This window comes from Gambusia affinis, linkage group LG17, assembly GCF_019740435.1.
Source record: "Gambusia affinis linkage group LG17, SWU_Gaff_1.0, whole genome shotgun sequence".
NCBI lineage: Eukaryota > Metazoa > Chordata > Actinopteri > Cyprinodontiformes > Poeciliidae > Gambusia > Gambusia affinis.
Genome location: NC_057884.1, coordinates 17,616,944 through 17,636,970, shown reverse-complemented (window position 1 = coordinate 17,636,970; position 20,027 = coordinate 17,616,944). Strand labels below are relative to the sequence as shown.

The 20,027-nt window shown below is 39.3% G+C and overlaps 1 protein-coding gene across 3 annotated transcripts in view; it reads left to right on the top strand.

The window, feature by feature from the left end:
* Positions 1-19,919, top strand: part of LOC122819560 (A-kinase anchor protein 2) — a 78,288-nt gene extending 58,369 nt beyond the window's left edge. For all 3 annotated transcript variants that reach the window (XM_044096364.1, XM_044096362.1, XM_044096363.1), the window contains 7 exons: positions 10,715-10,933; positions 11,305-11,652; positions 11,836-11,934; positions 12,026-12,127; positions 12,466-13,861; positions 15,165-15,343; positions 16,841-19,919. In XM_044096364.1, the coding sequence (XP_043952299.1) occupies positions 10,715-10,933; positions 11,305-11,652; positions 11,836-11,934; positions 12,026-12,127; positions 12,466-13,861; positions 15,165-15,343; positions 16,841-16,969 (2,472 nt within the window). In that variant the 3' untranslated portion in view covers positions 16,970-19,919. The remainder of the gene's footprint in view (positions 1-10,714; positions 10,934-11,304; positions 11,653-11,835; positions 11,935-12,025; positions 12,128-12,465; positions 13,862-15,164; positions 15,344-16,840) is intronic.
* Positions 19,920-20,027: the final 108 nt, after the last annotated feature.

Below are 20,027 nucleotides of genomic sequence, written 5' to 3'. Positions count from 1 at the left end.
ACATTTATTCATGTCTTTGCTCATAGTATTGGATTTAGAACAATAATAAAAAGTAAGACATTGTGTAAAACGTTTTGAGGTTCTTTTAGATACAATTTTAGCAAACCTGAGCCGTGCTTCCATTTAGTTGTGAAAGATCCTTAAAACCTCACATGAGTAATAGGTTTGATTATTGCAAATAGGTGGAGCGTTTGGGTTTTTGCACATTCTCTGTGTTACATGCACTGACCCGGTGTTGAATTAGCTGGGGCGTTCACTCTCAGGAAGCTTGGTGTCTGTAGTGGTAACATTCTTTTCTGCTGTATAATATGTGTCCCTGTAATATGATGGACTTTAAATGTCTTGGAAAAGTGAATCAAGCCTCCCAGACTGATGGACAGCAAGATTTGTTTCTTCAAGTTTATTGCTTACTTCTTCCCATCATGAACGGCCAAAACTATTGCTTCTTTAGGGAGCACACTGGTCACACTGAAGAGTTTCTGATTGTATTTGTAGGAACACTTATTCTTATTATTAACATGGAATTGGCTCAGGTGAACAGAGTTTGTCATAAACAATCTTTACAGTTTGGGTTTGTTTTGGTTCATGTGTGTAGAATATTTTTTTAAATACTTGATGTCTTTATTACGTCTCTATTTGTACAACTCTTTAAAGTGTGGCAACAAACATTTAGTTTTTCATTTACGATTATTTTGTCAAATCTGCTGTATTTTAATTTGAACACGGTTAATGGATTTAGATTTTTTGTTGTTTTTACAAGAAACCATACTGTAGTTCTCATTGGTCCAAAACCTAACCTAAGAAAGTGGTTTCAAATGTTTCACCTTTTTAGTATGCTCTAATCACATTGTCCAGTTAGCCATGAGATTCTCGTAATATAATAACTTTGAGTAAATATGCCACAGTTTCACAGTTTCATGTCATCAACAAAAATATGTTATTTTAAATCGAAGCGCAACTCTTATTGCATTATTTCAGCTAAAATAACATAACAGTTATCTATGATATTTAGTTTTTATTAGCTATTTCATATTATACAAGAGTTAGTCCCTATTGTTTAAAATCAGACTCAGAGGTATATTGTTCTTATAACAGTGATTTAAGAAGTTTACTTTAACTATTTAGAAAATTGAAAGACTAAATTTTACTTAAATCAGAATTTATTATAAATTTAAAGTCTATTTCAGCCAAAGCAGTAGTTGGAAAAGTTTTATATCAGATGTACATAGAGTTGGAAGAGTAAAGCAAAATATGGAGTTAATATTTGTTTAATTTAGTTTAAATTTTTAACTACCCTGCACTCTTTTGTTTAACATGACATTGCTTAATGACCGACTCTCTTTCAGTTTTTACATCATGATTTTCCAGTCAGTTTTTTTTTCTTATGAACAAGAACCATGTGTGATACTAATGAGCCGGAACAGTTAAGACATGGGTGGCAGTACTCCATACAACCAGATGAAAGAACTATATGATAACGGGTTAGATTATTATAATTTTTTTAACTGTAACTTATTAAATCTATGATATACCTTGTTACGCATAACTGGCCAATGTTTATGTTTAACACAGCTGGATGATAGAAGCAGAATCAAATGACTGTGTTATTAGTTCAGATAGATCAGGTCAACCTGTACTCTAACACTGTTTACTCAACTCTGTGAGTATACATTATCTAACACACAGACGCACAGTGAACCACTTAGTGGACAGCCAGTCCAAATAAGTAGTGTTTTTATTACAAAGCTGGGGCTATTATTATAAAAATATAATTACACACCAAAGCAATGTCATAACCTTTACTCTAAGGAGAAAATAATACAGCACTACTTCTCTGTCACCCTCAGATCGTGTTTATCCCAGTTTGTCCAGTACATCTGTTGGGAGCGTTAATCGGTCTGTCTGTCTTGCGTTTAAAGACCTTGCACACAACTCGCCGCACTCTCCAACTACAGACCTTCATTCTGAAGGGCTCTCATCTGTGAGCATGTCGGTGTGCATGGCCGTGTGTGTGGGGAGGCACTGCTGTGGAGTGCAGCATTAGTATTCTGTCTGGAGAATGGCACCGAAGCTCCTGCGGGGCCCTTTGTTGCTGCTCTGAGAAGGAGTCTGTGGGGGTCGGAGATGTGTGTGAGTGGTGGCGAGAGACGTTTGGAAAGGGACACACATAGCTTGCTATGGGTCCAGACATGTTGCACGTTCTTTTTCAGCACTCAAACCTGACGGGACCTTCAAATTATTTCAGTCTTCTTGTTTTATGCTCTGTGGCGACGGGTAGGTGAGAACTGCCTTTATTAATATTCATTAGAGCTGCAGTTTGACATTAATACTAATAGTACTTATGTAATTAATATGTAATTAATGACTTACAGTAATCAGTCATCAGAGCCACATTGTTCCATTTTTGATCACTTCTGCCCAAAGTGAACATTTGTTTGTTTATTGTGCTATGGGCTCAGATTAGTGTTTTATTTCCTGTGTTGATTGCTGTTTCCACAGATACGACTGTGCACAATGTCCTGATTTCCTGTTGAAATGACCTGTGAGTTGTGATAGGCTTTTATCCAGTATGTTACATCTTTTAGTCTTACATTTAGTACACATGTACTCCTCGTGTTTTACTTAAATGATCTTATCATGCCGTTAGACTGTTTCTTAAATAAATTTCTACTATAGTATCAGGATGTTGAACAAGGCTTCTCCATAAGTGGAAGGAGTTGCTTTTGGGAAGATGGTATTGCCTGGAAGGACTTACTCTTTAGATAAACACTGTCAGTTCCAGTAAATTAATAATAAATTATGTTCTGAAGTTCAAATATAAACATAAAACACTCCGTCCAGCTGAAGGAAGGAGTGAAAACACCCCTTAATTGTCCACCAAACTCTTCAAACTCATTTTATTTTCTATTTAACTGAACATGACTTATCATGTGCAACCTCCTTACTATCTGAACATTTTATACTGCATTAAACAAGTGTCTCCAAATATATATCGTGTTTAAAGGGCCATGATGCCTGGTACTTAATTAGCTAACATTCATTGTAATTCATACTGCTTTTTTACAATGTGCATATTTTGAAGTGTTGCCACCACAAAGATTAGTTTGTGATATAGAATGGAGTCTAACATAAAAATCACAGACTTCAACTCTTGCCTCAGTTAAGGTTGGTGTTTATGATTAGACCTTAAGAAAGAGATTGGACACAAATGGTATTCATGGTGTCCAAGGTTACAACCATTGTTGACCCAGAAAAAAACATTCTGCTATCCCTAAGACTTTTGGGAAAATATTCAGCTAGCTGACAGGACAAAAGTAGAACTTTGGTGCGAAACAAACACAGCATTTCAGAACTAAAATATTATGCTGCCAGTTAAATATGGTGGTGGTGTTACTTTGGTTCTTGACAACAAAATCCTGAAGGAAAATGTCCTGCCACCAATTAGAATCCAAACACCCTCAGGCCCAATTAATGTTTTATGTACTAAAGTTTACATTTGGTCAAAAATTAGGGTTGTTGCATTATATAAAATAGCAATCCTCAACAAAATGTAATTGTATACTTTATCAGTAGCACAGAAGGCTGTCTGGACTTCAATAATGTGTAAACTATTGTTTCCTAAATACTACAATATGCTCTTACAGTTTATTGTTTCATTATTTGCCTTTTGGATCCATCACAGCCCACTTCCTGTGCTTTAGACTTCTCTGGGCGATACAGTTTATGGGTTTCATAAAACTGACCCAGATGCAAGTAATTACACACATACAAAAGCACGTAAATAAACTATCCTTCTCCTGACCTTCTCTATTTTCTGTTTTTTTGCTATTAGCTTCCAGTTTGTTCGTCGCCTGGTCTCCCTGTAATTAGCTAATCTCTTTATAGATCACCAGCACTGACATGCGGTGATGAGCATGTTGCAGGAAAATCAGCCTGGATGTGAGTGCCCTGGTGCACATGGGCCATAATTGGGTTAGTGCCCCAGTTTTGTGTGACTGATTAGGTTTCATTATATTTCCTTTAGCTTTAAACCACAGCTTGTGCATTGCCATTTGAAAATAATACGTGTTTTGCTCATGTTTACTTTCATTATGTTTCTTTTATGGGGCTGAGACTTGTTCCAGCAGGTTAGGCACCACTTGTTTTATTCTGATGACATGTATAATTGTTAATGGGGCCCATCAATGCTGTTGTCGAGGCCTCTGTTTCACTCACATTTGAATAGTCTCCTGACTTATGGACCACCCTGCTGCTCTCCACAAACTCTTCTGATTTCCATCAGTTTGGGATCAAAATTAGTATGCCCATTAAACTGAAAGTCTAATTGCAGCTGTTTTGTGGTCTGGGCTGATGAAAGACAAGTCCACCAAGAAAGTACCTCATGCTTTGAAGTACGTTTCATTTCAAAATGGCTCTGTTTTGAGGTTAGTATAAACAAAGTGGCTTGAAAGAACAATAATCCGCAAAAAACTGAATAGTTGTTGCTCTGGTTCAGTTTCCTCAAACTGTTTACTGGAATAAATGTAGCATATCAGCCCAGAACCACATCTTCACCTTCTTACTAGGTATTCCCATACATCCTGACCTGTGTTGCTTGTTTGCAGTAGCCTGTAATAGCTCTTGTAAATTTGAGGAAAGTGTTTCCAGCTCCTTTACGTCTTGCTGTGGTGTTTGTGAGCAGAGAAAGTGAACCATGACTCAGGTCAGCTCTGGTTTCACAGATCCTATGTCCCAACGTATATCTGATCACACAAAACACCCACAGACACAGCCTTAGGATTTTGACATTCTTTCTGGCAGAAAGTTGACAAGATTTAATGTACCTTGTAAAGTACTTTGCAATGTTAAGTATTTTTATACCACTACACCAGTATTTGATGTAGAAACCACAAGCTTTAATATATTTTATTGAGTTTTTATGTTACAGACCAACATAGAAATTGGATTTCCATCTGGCCTGTCCCTCTGATCAGACTGGAACTAAATTCCATATTTATTATATAATTATTTATTGTGTTTTACATTTATGTATGCCTTTCTCTGTCATGAACATAACTCTGTGGGGGAGCCATGGCCCCCTGCTCCCCCCTTGAAAAATGCTGGGGATGCTCCTGTGAATGTCAAGTATTTATTCATAAGAAATAAAATTAAAACATTTTATTTTCCTCCTCCTTTACAACTATGCACTAAAACTCCAGTAAAATACATTGAGGTTTGTTTTTATAATGTTACAAAATGTGGACATTTTCATTTTTAATGTTTTCCCGTACTACTGAAGTAATTTACAGTAGAATTTGGACTTTATGCTCATACAGCTTCAAGCGTCTCAGATCAGTATTTTTTTGCCCCTAATTTGTCTTATAATAAAATATTTTGAAGCTTAGAGGCTTCACGTTAGAATCTGGCTGCAGGTTTTATTGTTTTCATTAAATTGTGAATGCAGCCCCTAAGTCTGTCTAACCCTCACAAGATCCTGAGTCACAAGGGTCATACAGATGATGACAGAAGAAAATGCCAGCACCCCAATCAGTCATCATCTCTTCATCATAGCAGCCCCACCTGCTTCTTTCTGTTTTTTCACCAGTTGTGATAGAAGCTGGAGGGCTAACGGGAACCTGGGTGTGTGTGAAGAGGAAGCGCAGTGTGGATGCTTTTTCAGGCCTGTGTGCGTGCGTGGGTGTGTGTGTGTAAGACCTTGCACAGTAGGTAGCTTTGTGCATGTGGGCATCTGGAGAAACACGCACGCTTACAGGCGTATGCACACATTTAGCCCATGACATCACTACTCTCCACGCAGCCGACAGGAATGCTGCTCAGAAAGGAGAGGCTTTGTGGAGGAGAGGAAAGAGACGGGAGGGGAGGGAAAGAAGGGGAAGAAAGAGAGGAAAAGGCTTGGCCGCGGAAAAGTCCAGTACTCCCGCAATCTGGAACAGGACGGATCAGGGCTGGACCCAAGTGGACAGAACCGAATAGGAAAACGGATAACGACTAAGAGAAGAAGACACACTAATGGTAGAAATGATTGTTCTGCTGTAGCATGGATCCAAAGCTGACTTTGTTGAAATAGATGAATCCGTTGGTGTTTTTGAGGGCAGCAGGTGAGGATGAATCTTTTTTTTTTTTTTTTGCAGTGTTTTGACAATATTTATTGAAGAGGACTAATGTGCAATACATGCAATCTTCAGTATTTTAAATCTTGATGCTAAAATGTCACTGAGCTTGAATATTATAATGAAAAAACTGATTCTAGGTTATACTCACTGATGTCATGAATACGCACAGGACAGTTGTGTTTGCTCAGAGTTCACAGTCCAGGTTGTTTGAATCTGAGAAGAGGAGGCCAAACCTGCAGACAGGTCCAGTTACTCCACAGGATCGTATTTATCCAAGAAACAGAGCCAGGAACCGACTGTACTTGCTTGACACAGGAATGATTATTCTGAAGTCAGAGTTTTAAAATCTAAATCGGCAGATTTAAGCTAATATAGAAGACTGTTTGTGGTATTTAAAGTTAGGGCTGTACCTTATTGAGGTGAACGTTTTATAGAGAAACCCATGATCAAGACTTTAAGATATTATGTGACTTTTTCTTCTGGTCAGGATGGATTTGTCTTCTCTCAGCATGCAGCCTAGCGCGTATGTTTTGACATTGTGTTTATGTGTCTGTGTGTTTGCCGGGGTTTTTTGTGCATGACGGCCAGAGTGTAAGCATTTCCAGATGTTCTGAATGGAGACAACTTGTAGATTTAGAGCGCAGCAGGCTCAGAAACATCCATGATTGACTAACAGTGCTTGGTATGTGTTTTCACATCATTCACCCAGTTCCACCCCTTTTAATACCAATGAAAGTCCTCCCTGATAACAGCTGCACAGAGGATCAGTTTTACTTTTTTTGCACTTACTTTCCTTTTTACCCATCCTCAGAACCTTAGACAAGAAAGGTTAACATTTTCCTTCATCACAAAAATTAAAGTCTGCTCATTGAGGACCGCAAGCTATGCCTGGAATGCGTGTTCACCTCAGTGTGAAGCAAAAATCATATACCAACACACACACCTCATGTATAAGTACACACACTGATGTGGATGCACTGCTGTGCAGTCACATCCACCCTTTATTCAGTCTTGCATTTGAAGCAGAATTGTGTTGCATAGGAGACATTCCTGTACTTTAGTTCTGTTTTCCTGAGGCAGTAAAAGGATATCCTCCCCCTCCGTTCTGTCTGCTGGACACACACTCCTACACTTGCACAAACACACAAATTCCTGCGTGGACAAACATGCATGTGTCGCATATACAGTGAGCTCGGTGGGAGTGTGAAATTAGAGGCAACATCTGGTCCTCGTATGATCGCTGACATAATTAATAGTAAAAAATCATTTGACTTGTTTTAAGGCAAAACTGAGAGACGTGAAGACAAAGAAACTGGGGATAGTAAAAAAAAATCATGTACTCCTAGTTTTCAGCTTTAATCTGACAGCTGTTTCTCTAAAATGTTGGTAAAAATTGATTAAAACTTGAAGACATCTATTGGATTTTGAGTTTAGTCTGATTGCTTTGGTTGAGATGTTCCAGATTTGTTTCATTTTACTGCTGTATTGGTAGTCACTAGTGTTGCTTTTTATCTCACCAGTGCCTCAGTTTACTCCTTCTGTACAGCTGCTTCCCATCTACTCGTTTACTCACCTGTGTTGCATCCAGTAATCAATACTCCTTGGTTCACCCAATATCCTCCTTGCTCCCTGTTTGTCTGTATACATCCAGGATTTGCATTGTGAATTACTGCAACTCTCCGCCTTGCTATCTTGACCACAGCGAGTCATTATTGACTTTTAAAGCTGTGTTCCCCTACTTCGTGATTTTAGTCGAGTGTTTGGCTATTTCTGTATTTCTGTAATATTTTGACCCTTTACTAAAAGCAATGTAGTAATTGTTCAATAAGTGTGTTCTGGTTCTGAAAATACTCAAAACATTGTAAAGAGCCATACAATTCTCCAACAAGGGGTTAATTTGTTTGATAAATCTACCATAATGTTATAAAGAATAGTGTTCATAAAGACATTTTACTCAACACACAGAGCTACAGTCTTCAATAAATTTCTCCTTTGGAAGTTTTTATGCTGTGACATTTCCTGAACTGCTAGGCTAATGCTAGCATGCCTACTCTGTTTTGATAGGACTCAATGATGTTTCTGCTAGCTTTAGGTAGCATGCATTACATATGCTTAAAATTGCTTAAAAAAACTGTTAAGTAATCTGCAGCACTTCATTCAGAGCTAAACTGATGATTCCCTGATATCTCCAGTTATTACAATTATGGAGGCTAATTTTTCAAATGCCATGGAGCGTCCAAGCTCACTTCAGACTGAAATTCAAGTCATGCTGTTGGACCTCTTTGTAAGTCTGTTAAGTCTAATGGAAAATAGACACAATGTGCTGATGTATTTATCTCAAAAGGACCATATTAAATAAGTATTTTTTTATGGGACTCAGCTAAATAAGTGAGCCACATACCCTAAAGCCCACATTTTTTTCTCAGAGGAGGGTGGAGAAGACCACACTGAAGTGTAGAAGAAAATCCTTGCCTGATTATGAGAAGGACAAGAAATCCTTTTCAGCAAACAGACTGCTGTAATCCACCATGTGACTCCTTTGGCTGCTGTCTCTTTTTCTGTGGCGAGAGGAAGCACAAGAGGAAGGAAAAGATGCAAAAAGAGGATTGAGGGGACTCAGGCGGGTAGAGAAGGGCTACATAATGAAAATGACCTAGATTTACCCCTCTGATTGATGATAAGTCCGGGTCCGATCTGCCACTGGTTCTGTGAGGCTCAAAAAGCTGCAAACACCACTTTCCTATGCCACTGCGTGTTTTAACTGAAGGGTGAGCCAATTTACTCAAGTGACCCTCATTAATCTCCACACACACTTTCAAAAGTTGGAAACACAAAGGTTAACAGCTTCTCTTTGAGATAAACACACGCTTACGGAAGAGGCAGTTGGTGCAAAGACCTTTAAAAAGCAGAGGCCAATAGATTATTTGTCGAGACCCTCAGAAGAACAAAGGGACGGGTCATAAACACAAGAGTGTGTAAATGTAGCTGCTGTTGAACAGCAGGGCAGGAATGTTTGGTATGGATGGGTCACTGAACCAGGAGCTCTGATTCCTGGGTGGATTACTTTCCTGGAAAATCTCAGTGAAAGTGAAACATTAGCTACACATAATACAGTGATTTAAAAATGTCTCGCAGTTGTGAAAAGAAAGCCAAAAAGATGGTCTGTTGCAAACATGTGATGGAAACCTTACACAGCACATCAACATGGAGACACCATCATCATGGTGAAACATGGTGGTTTCAGCATTATGATGTGGGGATGCTTCTCTTCAACATGGACAGAGGCCAGAAAAAACTTGAAACTCAATGGGAGGTTTAGAGTCAAAGTTAAGAACTAAGGTTGTTTTCACACCTGATATTTCGGTAGAGTCGATTTGATTGGAGACCAAAATGACAACATTTGTTACATTTTCAGTTTGGTGTGCTTCACTTTCACATCACCTGTGGTGGCACTGCAGCAAAAACCACTGAATGACACGAGACAAAAACCTCAGAAGACATGAGCGCAACTTCCTTCTTTGCAAAATGTAAACAAAAATGGAGTGGCTTCAGATTTTAGCTGTTATAGGATTTCTCTTTAGTTTTTGGCAAAAGACCACAAGCCATTTCTTCTTCTAGGTCCAGACTCTCGTGTGTTTTTTTTCTACATTGACCCAGAATGCCCTGTGCTATAGTTCATTTCCTGCTTTTGCATTCATAAGTTGAAGAGCATTTATGAATGCCGACCCGCTTGCATTCATATGTGCATTTGAACGTTGACAGGGTTCCCTTGAGGGGAATCAATACCTAGGGTTTTGGTGAACCAAAGTTAACTCTTTTTGGTTCATATCAGAGTTTGATTGCGCATTCACACATTCCCCAAATGAATCAGATTTTCTTGGCAAACAAACTAGAGTTTGATTAAAGCAGACTAAATGGGGCTGGTGTGAATGCACCCTATATTGAATTAGTATTCTGTGGCAGGATTTATTTGCTGTTAATAGATTATGTCCAGTCAATCTCAATAATTTTGAGGTATTTTGCAAAAAAAAAAAAAATGGTCAAAAATTTCTGGTTGTAGATGTGTAGAACTATTTCTGAATACAAATGTCCACCCTGAAATGTTTTCCAGATTATTTGTGAAAGAAAAATGAAATCATCTTTTCCTTGTTGTATTGTTTAAAATTACAGTAAAATACATAAATGTTTGTTGTTGAAATACAATAACACCAAGGGGCACTGAAAACATGAGTCACTTCTAGAGACAAACATCATTATTGTCTCTTGCATTTGTCCAAGTTTACTAAGACTTTTGTTAGATTTAGAAAAATGTTATACATCATTTTCCCAAGTTATTTTATACCAGTTTAGAAATGTCGTTTTTATTGAGACAGTTTGTGTAGTAGTGTATGATTGGTGCCCTCCAGTGGTCAGTGCCAGTCAATGCACTACATTGTAGCAGAGGATTAAACACTTTCCTGCTGCAATGCAGATTGACTTTCTTAGAGGGTCCAGGGAAAAGTCAGAAGTTAATCTTTCTAAGTGTATTAGACTGTTATTTTTGAGCCTGAATTGTTGTGACTAAACTATCTTCTGAAGCACATGTTTGTTTACCAACACAGAACCCGTGGCGAGCAGCCGAGGATGCCACTGACTCTTCACCAAGAGAGCGAGCCGTGAAGAGTGTCAGTTTCCAGGAATCAGTCAGAGTTATCACTGACAGGCCTGCAAGCATGGAGCTGGAGAGCCAGCAGATCCAACATGGCTGCCTCAGAAGCCCCAGCAACCAAGGCCAGAGTGTAGTTGTGAAAGTAGAGACGCCGGACAACGAGGTGGTGCAAGTATGTTGCTTTTATTCCATCTATTTTGTAAAAAACATTCATCCACAATTGCTGCATGATTGCTGGTGTAATGTAATTATTTTGAAATTCCAGAGTTCTGTAGTCAAATATTTAGAATTTTTACTTTTCATTTAGTTAAAAATGCTGATTGATTTAAGAAAACATGCCTAGAATATTTATTCATTTTTATTTTATGTCTTATGATTTATTTTTTCAAGTTTATAGATTTTTTTGTGTCCAAATTACTTGAAACAATATGATTAAAAGATACATATTTGTACAATTTAAGATGAGCTATATTCTGCATCAAAATGCCTGCTTTCCCATTTTTGCCTGTGAAATATTATTTTCTTCATTTTATGTGTTCACAGGAGATCAGCTACCTGGACCAGGTGCTGGACGCAGCTTCAGAGACTCCCACCAATGGAAACCCCACACTGTCAGAGCATAAAAAACCAATCAGTATCAACGGAACCTCTTCCTCTGTGTGTGTGTCTGACAATCGCCAATCAATCACTGTGGAGGAGCAAAGGTTGAGCACGTTCCCCCACCGGGAGTCTGCCCTAAGAACCAACGGTCACGTCCAGGGAGATGAGTCGGGGCATGGCGCGGTCAAGTTTGAGTTGCGAGCGTTTCAGGAGGAGAGACGACCAGCAAAACTCTTCACACCCGGAGAAGAGCAGCAGGTCAGGGTGACGAGGAGGCGACCATCAGAGGAGGTAATGTGTGTCGTAGATCCACCACCACAGCTAAAATACACACTGGTGTGTTGTTTGGGTTTTTCTCTGATACATTTTTCTTTGAGTAGAAAACTTTTTCCTTTTCCAATCATGAATTAAAATCATTACGACCTAATGTGTTTATATTCATACACTTTTTCAAAAACTGCTCTTCTTGTCCAGGTTCAGGAACTGGAACGCGAGCGCCAGGAGCTGATCAAAGACCAGGCAGTCAAGAAGAACCCTGGTATTGCACAGCGCTGGTGGAATCCTCCTCAGGAGGTAGACTGCAGCCCTCAGTCTTTGTTTTTCTGTGAACTCTAACCCCCTGACAGGCTGATTTATCAGATGTTGGTCTGTTTAATCATTTAAGGTGCCTTTGGAAGAGCAGCTGGACAGAGACCAGCTGGAATCTCTAAGGAAATATCAGGAGAGGAAACAGCAGAAACAAAATCATCCCTATCCATACGCTCAGGTAATATACACACACAACATGCAGAAAATAATTTGAAGAAATTAAATCTGAGAAAAATAGCAAACTCCACTCAGGTAGGTTCAACTATATATAAAAAAATATATATATATGACAAAATAGGAAACTGCATTATACATTGTACACACAATGCAAATTTTCAAAGTTTTATTTTTGAAATACTTTCTTTTCCAAATTTTAATTTTTAAATTACTTTTCTTGCAATAATATTGGAACAAATTTCTCTCCATAGTTTTCAGTTGTAATGTGTTGTAATATGAAAAAGCTGACTTAAGTTTGCATCTCATTTTCACTGCCGTGTTTCTAATGTGTTCTTGCAGCCCCACATGTCTGGTCCCCCAACGATGGTGACCTTTGATCCTGATGTAACTAGGAAGGAGGACATTCTGGAAGAGCAGATTGATTTCTCATCTGCCAGGAAGCAGTTTCTGCAGGGAGACGCTGCCAAGAAGAGCCTAACTACTCAATTGTACTCTGCCAAACCTTTCTGTAAATCTGGAACCAGGAGCACCCCAGGCATCAGCGACTTTGTTGCAGAAACTGGAGAGACTCATGTGACATGGTCTAACGAGGGGCTAACAGGAGAATTTACTTGCGCCCGAGCCGTGATGACGATCCTGCCGGAGCAGGACGAAGGAAAGGATCTCAGCCAACCGTTCCACCCAGAAGAGTTTGACTCTGGTTTGGATGAGCTGTCCGTCCGCTCTCAGGACACAACTCTCTTCAGTTTGGATAATGTTTCAGACAGCGGGGCGTCTCTACCCCCAACTCCATTACCACTCACTCCAGTATCGCCCCCCACCCCTCAGCCCACAACTCCAGTCAATGGGCAGAGTGCCGGCGGCAGCCCAAACGAAGACGAGTTGGAATTTCATGCCGGGGTCCTGGTCCAAAATGCCATCCAGAGCGCCCTCGCCGCTCAGAACGGAGGGGAGCTGAACTCCTCCCAGCTCAGCGGCCCGGTGTCTCCATCCTCTGCCTCCACAAGCAGCCCAGTGCCAGTCTCATCCTCACCTGTGTCTTCTACTGGAGCTCCCAGCTTCCAGTCGCCTGCGTCCTCCAGTCCTGCGCCGTCCATCCCGTCCCCGCAGCCGGACACACAGTCTGATGAAAGAGTGGCGTCAGAGTCCTCTAGTTCATCCCGACTTTCCCAGCTCCAGACTCCTTCTCCTCCGCCGTCTCAGCCCGTTTCCCCACCACAGAGGCCCAGAAACGGAGGCCCACGGATCAAAATCCAATCGTCCTACACGCGGGCGCTCGCTTCCTCGGCTCCAGATCCTACACCCGCTCCTGTTCCAGCTAACGTCCCCAGGCCGACCCCCATCTACCGCCCCCCATCTCCTCCGAGCCCAGAGAAGCCGGAGTTCAGCTACTTCAGTAAATACTCTGAGGCAGCTGAGCTCCGCAGCACAGCAGCAGCGTCTCGAGGCCCCGAGGTGGAAGCGGCGGCTCAAGGCCCATTCCGCCTGCGCTCTAAAAAGCAGAAAACTTTGTCCATGATCGAGGAGGAGATCCGAGCCGCTCAGCAAAGAGAGGAAGAGCTGAAGAAGCAGCGGAAGACGCAGCCCGCCGTTGTCTTCCGGCCCAGCGCCGCACCCAGCAACAATCACGGACCGGTGAGGACAGGAGTGAGACACGGCACCATTACCCCCGCAGATAAGATGAAGAGCAACAGCCTCCCAGCTAGACTCACCCTGACAGCACGGACAGCGCCAGGTTAGTTAATACTAGGGCTGAATGTTTTGGAAATGAACTGTTCTATCGATTATCTTGACAATTAATCGGTTAATCAGATAAAGAAATTGCCACATTCTGCAGATTTCCTATTTAACTATGTGCATCTTTTATGCAATGTTAGAATAATAATAATTCATCTCCTTTCTAAAATAAGAACACAAACATTTTATTGCCTAAAATGTAATAACATAGCATTCCTTCCGTGTACGTTTGATCATTTGTAGCCAAGATAATACAAGTACAGTGTAGGGATTACCTATTTATTTATTTATTTATTTATTTTTTTTTAAACAAGCAAGGTGTTTAATAGGATGGTTTTTTTGTATATGGAATTTGAACCTGGCAAATCTAAAACTATGCCACTTGTGGAGATCAAAGTGTTTTTTTATATGAAATTCCAAAATGTGTAAATTTTTTTCTTCAGTTTTAGCTTAATTACTGCTCTAACTATGTTGTTCTTTCAGCAAATTACTTTTGTTTTGGGGTTTGTTTACTCCAGTTAACGATTAGTCAGTTACCAAATTAGTTGATGTTTTTTCCAATAATCATAAATAATCTGATTGTTTCAACTGCGGTTGATAGTGTCACACTTTTACACAATTCATGCAAGAATATTCACACTAAACAGTTTTTGACTGTTTATTGGTGTATTCTTTAAGATTTTTGATAGATCAACACAAAGAAAAACAGAGGAGCATGTTTTAGCAGATGGCAACCATAAGTACAGCCATTACTACAATGGAGTTGTCAAAACATGTTTATGTGTTTAATTGGCCCAATCAAAGTTCACATCCAAATCTAATTGAGAATCTGTTGCAAGATTTAAAAACTAATGTTACCAGGTGCTTTCCATCCACTCTGAGTGAGACTGAACTATTTTGGAATATAAAATGACACAATTTATGTCTGTGGTTACACAAATTTGGTAGAAATCCCCCAAAACACTTGCAGTTGCAATTGCAGCAGATGCTCTTCTGCCATGATTTAACTCAGGAAAGCTGACTACAAAGGCATAACAGACTTTTCAGATTTACATTAGCGTATTTTTTTTAACACTATAAATCATTTTCATTTCATTGCACAGTTTTGCACAACTTTGTATTTGTCTGTGTTGTGAAGTTCCAGTTGATGCTTGTTATTGTTACCTAACATAGCATTCAAAAACGTGAGGGACATGGATATTTTTCCAACACGTTAGATCTGTGAACATATTTTCCTAAAAGGAAGCAGCACATTAAAACAACCTGCTTTATGTAAGGTCACTTTGATTTGTGGTTTTCAGGAAAAATTGAGAAAGTTCGTCCTGCACCGCCAGTCTCCCCCTCCCCCTCAGAAGGGGCTCTGTCTGATGCTGGCAGCGAGGATTCAGGAGGATCACGACCCAAAACCTTGATGCAGACACTGCTGGAAGATTATGAAACACACAAGGTGAAGAGAAAAGAGAAGATGGAAGACAACAGTGTAAGTATTTTCACATTTAGGATTTAAATAAGCAAACATTACAAAATGGAGGGTGTAAATCTCTTTCACTGTCCTCCTTTGTTTGTTCCCTGGGTAAATGAGCCTTCAGCTCTTCTGTGAAACCTCTAGATAGTTACAGAAAGTACCTCAGACATCACATGTTGTGATTAATAAAGTCAGCAGCTGGCATGAGCGTAGACTGGTCAACAGAAAAGGGGAAATTCCCCGTCTGAAGCGTGAAAATCAAAGTGAAAGTAAGTCACTGAAGTTGGGGCTTTCTGTTCCCACATATTATTCAGCTTGAGAAGTCGCATGAGGCAAAATAAAGGGGATTCCTTTCATTTTATGACCCAACATGATGCAGATATGCCAGGAAAAGACACACAAAGTAACAGTTTGAACAGTTTACAAACTGCAAAACCTCTTTACATTCCTTAAACTGAATTTGCCTTGACTACATGGTGAATTGTGATTCTTTTATTCATGATGACATCATGTGTTGACTTGACTGTCCTGTTGCTTCTCTCCTGCTGGTCACTCAGTATGCACATTTGTTGCGGGCTAATGAAGTAACCACTGAGGTATTCAAAACGCCCCGAAGTCTCGCCGCTCCCTTAACCGCCCTTACAAACAGACCTGGGTCAGAAAAATTCACACACTCCTGTTTGTCTTTGAACAATAGAGGTGTTTGGTTACGTACAGTTAGACAACCGCTGAATGTCTTAATACTTACAACTGCAGGTTTTTCCCTTGAACTAAGAAAGCAATGTATTTTATACATGTAAATCTTGTTGTAATTCTTAAAGGAAGCAAAAATCTGATCCCAGGTCTGCTTGTTGTCTTACTGCATTGCTCAGTTTTGTTGTGTTGGTTCTGCATGTGTCTTCATCAACATTTTGTCTTTTGTAAGCCGATTCTACGGTCTCCATTTTAATTTATTTTTTAACAAGGATGCATCAAAGCACTTTATGTTACCTGATATAGTCTCAAATGTCCAACTAGTTTCCCCATGATAGCATTTTAAATAATTATTCAGTCCCTAAATAGACTATGCTGTTAGTACATTGAGCTATAATTTGAGCAGCAAAGTTTTAAAAAATGTGTGCACATTTCTCAAAACTGTAATTTTCACCATGTGCCTTATTTTGTGCATCAAAAAAATATTTTCATTCAAAATTTTTAGATTTTTTACTTTGTACAATTGAGTACAGGAGGCTGCAGCTGCTTCCTTTTCCTCTCTCAGTGTTTAGTGTGAGCTGCTTCCCTCAGATGTCCCCAGACAGCTTTCAGTTTAGCGGTACACTCTTTAGAGAACAACTGAATCGCTAGCATTCCTGAGTTATCAACAAGTGATATCAAAACAGAGATGAAGCAAGCGAACTTTTATTGACTTTTATTTCATTGTTTACTTGGAAACAACATCTTCTCATGTCATCGGATGTTCACTACTTTGCTCACATCAAGCTCGACTCTGATTGGACATTGTATCTACTTCAGGTTCTGGAGGCAACAAGGATGACCAGGAGGAAGAGCAACATGGCGCTGAAGTGGGAAGCTGGTATCTATGCCAACGAGGAAGGAGAGGAGGAAGAAGAAGAAGAAGAAGAGGAGGAGGAGGAAGAGTGAACAACTCTTTTCAGGGACTGTGAAGAAGGAGACAGTGGGATGACGATGATGGGGGGGAAAGAATGGAGAATTAACCAGTATTTATTATGCTAACTGTATCCTGATGATCACAAGATGCCTGATGAGACGCATCAGTTTGGGGACCTGAGAACTGAAGGTGTAACAGTGAGGTTGATATTTGATAGTTGACATGTTAGAAGGGTTTTTATGGAGGTTTGATGATGAGGTTTCGACATTTTAGGCGTATCGTCTCCACAAACTGGTAGACGGTGAGTGACTTTAGTCAATTTTTTTATTTTTTTTCTATTTGCAGTTTAATGATTGAACTAAGAGTTAAGATGTAAAGATTGTTTCCAGAGAGTTGCTGAATGGACCTGCGGTTGTTTTAGAAAACCCTGAAGTCTCAACAGGAAGAGAACCAGGTGTGTGTGTGCGTGTGTGTTGTGGAAAGAAAGACGAAGCCAAGAGAAAGCATGAACACATTTTGGACATTTCCGACATTTCTGAACCTTTTACAATGCTGCAGAAGGACCACAGTGTCTTGGAGGAACTCAACCAAAGGGCACCACTGACTCTCAAACCCACGTTGTTTTAGGATGTGCACACACTATTTCAAATGTTGATGGGAACTTCTACACTTGTTTAAGTATCTTTATTAAATTTAAAGTGCCGGATCGACAGCATCCCTGGATTGTTAAAAGCTGGTAAGTAAATCTGCAAAAAACAATAGCAAAAACTATCTCTGCCTTAGACTGTCAGTAGTTGCTGCGTATGATGTATTTGATTCTCTTTTATTTGTATTACTTCACCTTCAATAGGACCTAGAGAGAATATGGAACCACATCAGACTGAAAGTTTGTCTGTACTCTCTAAATTTCACAGATTTTAAGGCTTAAGGTAGACTTAAGTGTCTTTATATTCTGAAGACCAGTTATTTCAATTTTGTTGGCTTCGTTGCCTGTGCTTTCAGATGTAAGCAGTTGTTTCATGTATGACAGCGAAGTGCTTCTGATGTGTGAACATGTGGCTGAAGATAAAATTTGACTTGGAATACTGGAAAGGTTCTGTATAAAAAGGTTGTTATACCAAAACAAAATTTTATTTCGAGTTAAAAAAAAAAAGCTCTTAAATCTATTTAAGAAGTATTAATTGTGTGCATGGATTTGCATTGTTTTTCCCCCCAAACTGAAACAAGCACAGAGCAGCGGCAGGAACTGATGTTACATTTCTGCTCAGCCTGCACCCTGCTCGTCTTGTTTTTCCGCATACAAAAATACACAGCTGCTTTTAGCCAGCTGACTAGAAATGTGCAGCAACTAGTGGGGGAGGGAGGTGCTCTGTTACTCTGTGGTCCATAAAGCTGGAGAAAACTCCAGGCACTTATCACTTATCTTCACTGCAAACACACAACATCGTAGGAAATATTTTTTGTCTGGTTTCTAGTGCAGGTATCTTAGCACACTTGAAATATGACAAAACTAACTTGCGAGCAACTTTTAAGCAAGATATAATAGCTTGTTTTAAGTCAACAGTTTCTTAATATAGATGAAAAACTATATAACTCAAGTTCCAATGTCTGATTTTTACACTTAATACATGAGAAAAATGTATTGTTTTTAGTGTAAAAATCAGAACTAGTACTTTTTAAATCAATATTAAGGATTTATTTATGTAATTTAATATCCTACACCATGCTGAAAAGTTGCTAGTTTTCTTACTTCAAGTGTAGTAAGCTAAGTTAGGTTCTAGTGCAAAGACCAAAAATACTTGATAAGATTTTGTGTTTTTGCAGTGATTGACTTTAAATCATAGGAACAGTGTAGTTTTACAGAAGTGTTGTGGGAACGTGCTTAATTATTAGGTCTAGATAATCTTTCACAGGAATTTAAAAGAAAGGCAAATTTCTGGCCTAGCTAACCTGTGAGGTTATTTTCTCTGCCATGTTGCAGGCATGAGGATAAAACGATTTCTTTAAACCAAAGGTCGCAGTCTGTCCCTAACAAGTGTCTTTCAAAATGGGACTAAACCTCTGTGTACCCAAACACACTTAAACACCCCTCACCTACTCTGAGGAGAGCTTTAGAAAACATGAGATGAAGGACACACACACACACTACCATCTGATTGTATTAACTCTTAAAGTGGGTGAGGTAAAGAAGCTGCTGTTACTGTGGAAAAAAAGTGCCAGTAGCAACCTGAACGGTTCATTTCATCTTCAGTTAATGTTATTAATGTTTCACTTTTACTTTTTTAAAGGAATTGTGTCCCTTTTCCACAAACTCAGATGTTAGATAAATTGTAGTGTGGCATTAAAAAGAATCTAGAGGACAAGTAGGAGAGACAGAAACCAACAGGTAAAACCGGTTCCCCAGTCATCGTGACATCAGCTGCTGCGACTACTTACAAGCAAATTCTTTGCTTTACTTCCTTTATAGAAATATGTAGTATGTCATTACAAAATAACATTTCAGGACAGAATTTTAAGCTTTAATAATTCACATGTAGGTAAATGAGGAGGAATATTTGCAAGAACTTTTTCCGATCATCTTCAATCAACTCCCAAATTTCATTGTTTATTCTCACAATCAGTCCCATGCACACACAGAGGAGTTGTGATTTATATATATTATGATGATGATGCTTTTATGTTTGAACTCAAGGTGCAGAGATGATTTTATTTGTCATTTTAAATGCTGGTAGCTCAGTTTTCTCCTTTTAGAAGCTAAAGAGGCGTCAGTGTGTGACTCACGCTGTTTCTGTGTGTGTGTGTGTGTGTGTGTGTGTGATTAAACCAGTAATAATTTGCTAAATATACAACATAACCTCTGTTCCTATGTTAACCACTTGTATGCTCATAATCTGCTTGGTTATTTTATAGCACATGTAAGGCTCACAGTATACTCCTACTACACATATTATGGATATTTTCTCATTAAACGTAAAACCTGGACATGCGTGGTGTCAGACTGGTTCATTTACATGTTTTAACAAAACGAAAGTTTATTAAACTGTCTTTCATATAAAAACTGAAACAGAGCCGTTGTTGAACGTCACAGTT